This window comes from Lycorma delicatula, chromosome 7, assembly GCF_047948215.1.
Source record: "Lycorma delicatula isolate Av1 chromosome 7, ASM4794821v1, whole genome shotgun sequence".
NCBI classification, from domain to species: Eukaryota; Metazoa; Arthropoda; class Insecta; order Hemiptera; family Fulgoridae; genus Lycorma; species Lycorma delicatula.
The window spans coordinates 110,726,937-110,737,678 of NC_134461.1; the positions used below are offsets into that span (position 1 = coordinate 110,726,937).

At 29.8% G+C, this 10,742-nt stretch overlaps 1 protein-coding gene across 1 annotated transcript in view; it reads left to right on the forward strand.

The window, feature by feature from the left end:
- LOC142327649 (lysosomal acid phosphatase-like) overlaps positions 1–9,952 on the forward strand; it is a 31,446-nt gene extending 21,494 nt beyond the window's left edge. Inside the window, exons 5-8 of the mRNA XM_075370867.1 lie at positions 92–274; positions 3,179–3,302; positions 7,694–7,899; positions 9,698–9,952. Of these exons, the coding sequence (XP_075226982.1) occupies positions 92–274; positions 3,179–3,302; positions 7,694–7,899; positions 9,698–9,838 (654 nt within the window). The 3' untranslated portion in view covers positions 9,839–9,952. The remainder of the gene's footprint in view (positions 1–91; positions 275–3,178; positions 3,303–7,693; positions 7,900–9,697) is intronic.
- Positions 9,953–10,742: the final 790 nt, after the last annotated feature.

The window sequence follows — 10,742 nt, forward strand, 5'->3', positions numbered from 1 at the left end:
AAATTTAATATATTTTTAAATTCCTTTATGTTAAAAATTGTTAAAATGTTAGAAATGGTAAAATCTTTGTTGTGATTTTATATTGTTTTAGATATTAGCGCCACTAGCTCCATGTCCCAGATTCTGGATGGAACGAGAAAAAGTAATGGCTGAAATGGCTAGTAAAGAAACACCAGAAGATAAAGAATTATATGAATATTTGTCTAAACACTCAGGGGATAACATAAGTACAGCTGATGATATAGCAGCTTTATACACGAATTTACAAATGGAGGTAAGATTTTAGTTTTAAACAATTAGCAATAGTACATTTAAAATTATTTTAAATTTAATTACTAAAGTATGAGTAATCTAAAGATGGACAAAATCTTATCATGTTCAAAACTGGAAAAATTGCTGTTTTTTAAGTTAAAATTAAGGTTCATGTGAGGTCTGATCAGAAAATAACTGAACTTTGTTTAATCTTTATTATTAATTTCACAGATTATTAGTCCTTGTCTCTTTCAAAGTACTTCCTTCCTATTCACACAATTTCCCCAGTGGTGTTTCCACTTCGCAAAGCAGTCCTGGACAGCTTCATTTGAAATGTCCTTTAAGATTCGTGACGAATTTGCTTTAATGTCATCAATAGTCTCAAAACGGCGTCCGTTTATCACCGATTTTAATTTCGGAAATAAGAAAAAATTGCAAGGAGCCACGTCTGAGGAGTAGGGAGGACAGTCAACTGATTTTTGGCACAAAACTGACGAATTCACAAAGCCGAGTGTGCGTGCTTACTATCGTAGCGAAGGAACCATGAGCTGTCTCGTCACAACTCTGGTCTCTTTTTGCAGACTTTTACTCATAACCGTTGTAAAACGCCTTGATAGTAGGCACGGTTCACTGTTTCCTCTTGAGACAAGAATTCAAAATGCAGAATACCATTAAAATCGAAAAAAACAGAGAGCATCACTTTCATCGGTTCGAGACTGACGTGCTTTCTTGGGATCGGCAATGGAGATCCTTTGCCGATCCATTGAGATGATTGAATTTTGCCTCAATGTAGCCGAAGCCCGGCTTTCAATTAAAACGGTGTGTCAATTAAAATCAAACCACCAAAGAACATCGGTATCCACGATCTACTACTCAATCCGTAAAAAAGTAACTGCCGTTACAAGAATTTGAACCTTAGAACTCTCGACTTCGAAATCAGCCGATTTGCTATAATGAGTTCACCACTAGACCAACCCGGTGGGTTAGGTTATGTGAAACACAATGCTGCCAATCGCACGTCACTAAATATCTACGTTGGCGCATAATTAAAAATGTTCTGTTGTTTTCTAAACAGACATCGTAGATTATAAATTCTACTTTTAAACTGAAAAATATATGAGATGATAATTTTTTTATCTTTTATTTTATAAGAAGTTCTACAGTTGCTGTAAATGTAAAGGTTTATACATCAATCTCCATCAAGCAAATGAAGTATGTTTACGAATATTGGAAGTCCAGAATTTGGAAGAAATGATTCATAAATTTGAATATTTAAATAGATTACTGGATTTATAGATAGAAGTTATTTGTTTTGACTGAAACTGGATTTATAGTATGTTGTCTAATTATTAATTAACTGTGCAGTTTGATGAATGGTCGACATGGTTTCTAAATCAAATATATATGAATGCTGTCATACTGTAATAACTTAATTTTAATTTTTTTAATATTTTAGGGCTAATAATTAATATTTATTATATAGTATTATAGTATATAAGTGTAGTATCTACTCATAGTATATTATAGTATATAGTATACTATTACTATAGTAATATTATTATGATAATGCTAATTTATATTATTTTAGGGCTATTTAATATTTATTTTTTAGGGCTCAAGACTACAAATCAATTATAATCTAAGGTTTATGATTTTTATCATATTATTTAATTCTTAACAAAACAACACATATTTTTTTTTTTTTTTTTATTAAAGAAAAGAATTATGACATTAGTTGACAACACATAGAAATAATAAGTTTTCAATGATAAGCATTACTGTTATTCTTCAACAGGTGAATTTCATTATGTAAATGAAAAAAATCCTATGAACTTTTTTATAATTTTTATTAAAAATTGACAAAACCACACATAAAACCTGGAGTAACCAACTAAGCAAAGAAAGGAAATTTAAAAAAAGAAATTATATAAAACAAAACTTGGCCTATGACATCCTTACAAAAACAAAAAAAAAAGTTTCAAGAAATTTTGGAATAGTTTCTCTACATCACTATCAATTTATTACTTAGTAAAAATTCAAACACAGTTTCCTCAAAATGTTTATACTGATAGTACCAGTCACTTTCATGAATAATTCCCTTTCACTTCATGTATTGCTTTAAGTTATTCTTATTCACACCTGGTTAAATATTCCCTAAGTAAAACAGAAATTGTAGGATTAAAGCAGCCAGAAATTTTGCTTCCTGTACACTCTGTGTACCTTTCACTTTGAATGAGTAAGGTAAAGAAGTCTGGCTGTTATTGGTTGCTATTTCTCTTTTTAATTCAGGGAAAAGGACAAATTTTTAACAAATTGAATGCAATTCTGAATTTCTTGTTTATAAAATTCAAAGGAATATGAATCCTTTATTGTCAAAGAATATTGAGGCAACGTTTCAACCAACAGAATTTACAAAACCCAATTATAATTTTTACTTATGTAAAAATACTAATTTACTTGATGTAGAATGTGAGGAAGACTAACAGTTTTCACTTCAACACAGAAATGATGTAGAATATGAGGAGCAGATGAAATTGTGAGTCAGACTGCATTAGAGTAGCAGTATTAGGAAATTATTGATGAAAAATCTTTTCCTTTTAAGAAAAAAAATCAGTACGAATCTGCGGATTAACTAAAAGAAATTGAACATTTTTTACAACACTTTACAGAAATAGCAACTGATAATGGATTAACCAAGCAGCATATGTTTAGTCAAAGCCCTATTCATCAACAGTAAAATATTTAACAATGTGAATGTGCACTTTGAGCAGGAAGTAGTGAATCATAGTTAGAGGTGAACTGATTTTATATGTTCACTGAATAATTTCTTTTCATATATATAACATTATACATTTATGTTAACAAACGATCTACAACAACCTAAGAATATCAGTAAATAATGAACATAATATTTTTAATTTTCTAGGAATTGAATGACCTTGAATTACCAGAATGGACTAAGAAAGTTTATCCTGAAAAAATGCAACCAAAGGTAGACTTTTGTGCAAAAAGTTTCACCTGGAATAAGATTTTGAAAAGATTTTTTGGAGGTATGTAAAAATAAAAAAAAAATAATATATTTAATTTATTAAAATTTTTTACCATTCTCAATTGCTTTTATTCTAATTATAGTCATTTAACCCTATGTCCACCATGTGGAGATTCGGGACACCGTTTAATAATGGGGGATTTGCCTGGACCCATCATGTTTTTATTGGTTATCTTTACTTGAATCACAGGAAAATAACATTAAACTGTTTAAAAACAAATTTTGGTGGTAAACTTATAAAACACTAAAATTACAAACATCAAGATTGTTTTCATATCTTTAATTTATTTTTTTTTTATTAGAAAAAATATGTGAAATTTCATTAGATACAATGGAATTTTCAAATATATGGATTGGAATCAAATTTTTGTTAACTTTCAACCAATTCAGCAAACATCAAACTTTGCAAACATAAACTTGAACAAACCCAAACAAAAAAAATAGAAACTTTTCTAACTAATTCAATTCTTATCAGACACTAGAGATAACATATTATACAACTGACTATAACAAAATGAAAATTAAACTTTAAATATAAACTCGGACTTTACATAACAAGCATCAAACGTTGAAAATAAACACAGACTTATTTCTCATATAATTAAAATTGTTGCAAAATTCCATCACAAATTCAGTCTTCTTCAAATTCTGTATTACTTTTATCAAAGATCGAATGACTTTTTCATGTTCCTTGCAAACTGGTTGGTTATATTTGACACATCTGTTGTTTTTTCTTATCCTTTTATTTTTTTTTCCACATGTGGCATCTCATTTTCTTTTTGGGTGGTTCACCAATGGATGGATGATTGGTAGTTTCTTCAATTTCAAGAATTAGCTCTATTTTCAGCCCCAAAAAACATAGTTTTTTGCGCTAATCCTCTCAGTAGAATCCCTATGTTTCATTTAAAATTCAACCAAGCTGTAGGCGACAGATTTAAAAAAATCTGCTCAAGTATACTTGTTTCCAGCTAAGGAGTACAAAAAATAGCTGTTTATTCCACTTATGTCAAGTGTACCGTAAAAATATCTCATGGGCCAATGACTAGAGTATTATCTCTTTGTTGTCCATGCAATCAACTCCTCCCTTCATCAAATAGAACTCAATGACATCGGGTTTTCCTGTCTCGGAATTTAAGGTTCCTGACTGGTGCATCATGAATAAAAGTATTAAGAGGGGGGCATCCCCTCTTGCAGCCGGAAGATGAGTAACAATATTTCTTTGTGGAGTAGATGTAATCCAAATAGTCTGCTCATCCTTCCCCAAAACAAATTTCCTGTCTTCATCTTCAGAGCTTGAATCTGACTGAGACAAAAGTTGTAAGGAAGCTCATCTCCTTGATATTCTTCCTCATCTCCATCATCAAGTAAGAACTTGTCATTATCTGTACCATCGTTTGACAAAGTTGTATCATCATCTTCACTGTCTACTTCTTGTTCAGTAATACAGCCTTCAATTGCCTCTTCTCTCTCTTGTCTCTCTAATCTAATCTGCTCCTCAGCAATGAAATGAGAACCTCTCCTTATACGTGACATCTTTTGCAAAAGAACCTGAAACAACAAAATGCTCTTCAAATGTGTAGGAGAAAAGTAATAGGTAGACAAAGAAAAGAAGTAAAACCTCTTTGTTGTGGTTACAACATGCCCAATTCTACCCATAATATGACCCAGATACTGGAGGTAACTTATTTTATCCTCTATACAAAAACATGCAAACATTATATAAACTTTTAAAAAGTTAAAATGGCGGAAAATTAAAGAAAAAATTTTCCTAAAATGCCAATTTCTGTTATGCAAACCACCACATGGTGTTCATTCAGACCCCAGACACGTTATTCGAAAATAAACCTGAGAAAAGAACAGGCTACATACCCCACAGATGGACACACTCTTGCCAACCTCTGGTGCACAGCTGAGGAAGAAGGTACTCAAGAGCCAGAGGCTCTTACAGAAAGATGGCACATACACAGAAGAAAAACAGTGCATATGGTTTCCACCTAGACCCCATGTGGTGGATGAAGGGTTAATATAATTAGTCATTTTAAATCCTATTCGGTTAAAATAGCAGTGGAATAATCAGTTACACAAATAGTTTTATTCAAACTCAATTTAGTAAATCGACTTATGTTATCAACATAACTGAATACCTGAAAAAAAAAAATCATAAAAATCATTTAGAATTTTACAAATGAAGAAATAACAAATATCTGAAATGATATTTGTGTGTTTTCATATTTTTTTATTTTGGTGCAGCTACAGAATTTGAATCACTACTTATCAGTCAAGAAAGTAAGATTTTAAAATTAATTTTTTGAAAGAAAAATTAAAACTGAAGATGTAGAAATCTACACAAAAGCACTTTTAGAATAAATATATTTTGTCTGTGCTTTTTTTTTATTAATTTAAGTAAATGTAATCTCATAAATAATTTAAACATAGTATCAACTCCATTTTATTGATTAATATCATTATTGATACTAATAAGTGATCCTTCAAATGTACTAATTCAATACAACTAACCAACTAGACTCTTTTGCTTCTTTGATTATCTTCAGTTTTGAATTTTAATTATAACTTCTATGTGTGATCATGAATAGGCTTCAATGTTATTTCTGTTATTACTTAAATAATTATTATAATTAATTTTTTTTTTATATACCTAGACTAAAAAATATTTATCTCCAATTTACAATCAAACTGGAAATTATAATCACAGTTCACGAATGAAGATAATTTAATGATTGCAAAATGTTTTTCATGTGAATTAATAATTTGGTGAATTATCAGTGATTATTTTACTAGTTCTATTTGGAAAGATACTAAAATACAGGCTGAGATTCTTGGAAAACAAATTATTAGCAAAGTTTTTCTTTGAAAATAACTTTTTAAGGAATAATGTGAATACAGTTTTAACTGTTTGAACAGAATTGAATTGCATAGATTATACTTATGGGGTAGAATTTAAAAAATTGTACATCATGCTAAATGAACAACAGAAGACATGAAGGAAACTACAAGAAGAGCTTGTGCTTAATTCACTTGGAATGGCATATTATGGGTTATAATTCTAGGATTTTGCTTGGTATACCAGAAATTGCCAGATACAGGCAGTAATAGAGTGTAGGCATCATATGATAATATCCACGCTATCCAAGGTATTACCAATTCACAATCATTATTGTCAGCTCTCCTACTGAAGTACAGTAAACATTGTCCCCATTTAGTAATCTGCAAAAGTAGTAAGTCCTGATTTTTTGATAATTTAATTGGTAATAAAGTTACCAAGACCAACACACTTACAAAATATTAATGTGATTCCTCTATCTGAACTTCAGATATAAATTTTTATATAAAAAATAACAAAATGGTGGATGAGGAAGAACAAAGGAGAAATTTTCATTTTTCCTAAGGACATTTTTTGTTTAGTTTAGAATCCAAAAAAGTAAAGTCAGCACACCATTTTAGAAACCTTCTGTATATATATATATATATATATATATATATAAATTTTCTGGAAGTCAAATCATGGTATCCATTACAATAGGTAGCGTTGTTATGAAATCTACCTAATTACATTTGGCTGATCAAAAATTGAATAATAATTTGTTGAAACTGATATCAATTGCTTTTTGGACTAGTAAAATGTTTATTTACTATGTAAAAAAGTTTAATCAAATATTTATGAATTAAATATGAATCACTGTTGAAAAGTAAAACTAAAAATCTCGTGGTTTTAATTACAATGAAAAATGTATGTGTTTTTTTTCCCTTTTTTTTTTTAGGGAGAAAATAGAAACTGAGATTGTTTCTTCAGACTGAATAACTTTTTATCGCATTGAATATTTACTCAATCTATTTCTTTTAGATAATGTAAATCAGTTATTTAGAATTATATTTGAACAAATGTATCATTCCATTTATCATTGCTACCTTTATAAGTTAGTTGAAGAACTTTTCATTTGTTTAATTTTGAAGCATATTTTTAATTATTTTTTTTATATGTATTATGTTATAGTATAATCATGCCATGTTTAATTTTTCTTTTTTGTATTTGTAAAATTTTTTATTATGATACATCCAAAACTGTCTAGGTTAGAAAACAATGGATGTACCTAATTTCCATTCTAATTATTTTTATTCTTAAGATAAAGTACAAATTATATGATTATTGTATTACAATAGAAGTAAATTGATATCATTGTTATTATTAAGGAGGATATAAAAAAAAATAAATGAAAGCATATTCAAGGAAAAAACATTTACATTTTGTAATCGAGTGGTAGCGTCTCAGCCTTTCATCTGGAGTTCCAGGTTTGAATCCCATTCAAGCAAAAAAAAAAGAAGGTTTTTATAATCAATGGTTTATTTAGCTAATTTTTTTTTTTTTAATTTCAGGACCGATGGTAAAAGAAATCCTTCATCAGTTTTATGAAAAAAGTAGAGGTAATAATAAAAATAACAAAGTATTCTTATATTCAGCCCATGATACCACAGTATACAGTTTCCTGAGAACATTAGAGTTTAATGATTTTGAATATCCTGAATTTGGAGCATCTGTAATATTTGAATTGCATAGAATATATGATAAGTTTGTAGTAAAAGTAAGTATTGTTATATTGTTTATCTATTTACATTAGATCAATATAAACAAATGTTTTATAGTAATACATGTTTAAATGTTATTGTATGTAGTATGTATATAATATATATTTTTTTTGTAAATTTGCATTAATCATATCACCAAATGAATATATGTATGATTATGTGAGATTAACTTTGTCCAATAAGCAATTCATTCTTAAATGTGGACTTTTTTATACAGTTGCTGTGTAGGAGCAGCCTCTGAACAAATCCACAGACAAATTCTTGTTTACTAAACCTCAGATACACCAAAGGCAAAGTACCTCTTAATGTCATTGCTCTAGGAGGATCCAGTAAAATATGTACATACATTAACAAATTACATGAAATTTTTGTAAATTTTACATTTATCATTTCATTTACTTGCCATATATTTTCAAAAATTTACTTTTGAGAATTTTCTAGTGCAATGCTGTCAAATGATTTAAATTAAATAGGTGAAAATTAATAAATGAGCTATAGAGGGACCAGGAAGGTAAAAAGACTATTTATTGTGATAGTGAGGTAACTTATAATCTCATGACTAGTCCAAATAAATGGTGGTATGTACAACTTATTACGTATATAACAACCATCTTATATGTAATAAAGCATTTGAGCAAATGCTTAGTGAATGAGTTGTTAAATGCATTCTACTTAAAATAGAAACTAAATAGATGCATTGTACCAAGTTTTAAATAAATACTTTGTTTAAATCATAACATAATAATCTTTATATAGGTCATCTCAGGTGTTAAGTGTGGTGTTTCAGGGATAGAAAAAAGAACTGCTTATAAAAAAGAAAGGGAAACTCCAGAAAAGCTGTGATTGAAGTAGCATTAAAAAAGTCTTACTACTGATCAATAAGTGTTCCACCCTATACTTTTATATTTTCTTGACATTTTAAGTTCAATTCCAAAATTACTATTATCTCAGTTACATAATTTTATATATATATATACATATACTCTGAAATGTGTGAAATATGAATGTTAGAGTGACAATGTTAGAATAGGCAGAAAATAACACTCAAATCAATTCAAATATATGGGATTCTAATGTTCTCACCGCACCAGTAATACCACTTAAATTGAATACTACAACTATCATCAGATTTAACTTAAACTTTTCATTTCCTATTAGAAGAATGGGTTGTGATCAATTTATTTATTATTTTAAAAAACACTAAAATCTTCAGAACCATATTTAATTACAGTTTTTATAGATTCACTTTGATTCACACAAAATCTCTTCAACTGTATTAGGAAAACATCCATTTCCACTTCTACTACTCTTCTTATTGAATTATATTACATTGCACTTTTTTCTCTTTATTCACTCAAAACATGCAAAAGTGTGCATGCTAATTATGACCAATTTTGAGAAATATGAAAAAGAATGCTTGATATTCTATTGCTACTTTCATTTGACTTACTATTGCTGGACAAGATGTTATGAAGGGTTTACAACTTGCTTATCATTTTTGTTAGTTACAAGAACAGGCCTTGCCCTATTCCAAAAAAAATATTTTTTTTTTTTATTGAGTAGAACAATACTTTTCTAGTTTCCTTGATAGCAATCACTATTATGCCTGAAAAAAGATGAAAAGAACTTTACTGTAGTTCTGATTAATAGTGATGTTAGGTTCAATTTTAAGCTAATACACAATTTAAAAAAAAAAGAAGAATAACCTAAAAACTGAAATATTGATTTGAATAAGATAATTTAAAATTGTTTTATTGCACCAAATGCTGATATGTTTCTATTTTTTCTCCACAGCTCTTTTATTCACATGCTGCTGAGTTAGTACCTTATGAATTAGAAATACCAAACTGTCCAACACCTTGCCCACTGGAAAAGATATTAAATATTACAGAATATGTCAGATCAGTTGACTGGGATACACAATGCTTTAAGTGATAATCACTAATGGTATGATGGTAATTATAAATAAAAAAAATCAGTTAATGTATAATATGGAAAATGATTATAATTTTATTTTATTTTTTTAAATAAAATGTTTTTTAAATAATATTATCTTTCTATGTCTATCAATGTCTTAAATTCCTTTCACTATCCATATTTACATTTAGAATAAATGGTGGCTGGTTTTACTAAAGATATAAACACAAGGACTTTACGAGTACTACAATGAATTCACATATTTCCAATCCGCTGAGTTGGTCTAGTGGTAAAACTTGTCATCATAAATCAGCTGATTAAGAAATCAAGTGTTCCCGGGTTCAAATCTTAATCAAGATAGTACCTCACTCATATGTTGGGAACAAGGAATGTGGCTGCCTTTGGGTCCCAAATCCAGAAAGTTGTATGGATATCTAGAAACTACTGGATATTCATATGGTAAAAATAATAATAATCCTCCGGACAAATCCAACCCCACGTCCATGCAATAACATCTACACACATGTCTGGAGCGGGGAACGACACAGTACTTCGATACTTCCACTTATTTTGGACAACAGAGCAATGGTCTTGTGCAGGAGCTCTCTTTTGTAGTACGGGATTGGCGATCACGAGCTGTCTGAACTGGTTGCGGTTGTACTTCTCGGTTTCTCTGTTTGTAGCGGGTGTGGAAGGCATGACTGTGATCTGTTTGCTGACGCTGGGTGGAGTGCGGACGGGGAGGGCCATTCCTCCTCACGGTTGTGGAGCCGGGTTGAGGGTGGGCTGCTGTGAGCTTACTCTGCCGAAGTCTTGCGCCATCCAGCGTGAGTCAGTCACTTCGGCCCTTGACGTTAATTGTCCCATGGGTAAGGGTATCGGAGCTCTTACTGCTATGTGTGAGCCCTTGGATGTCGGTATC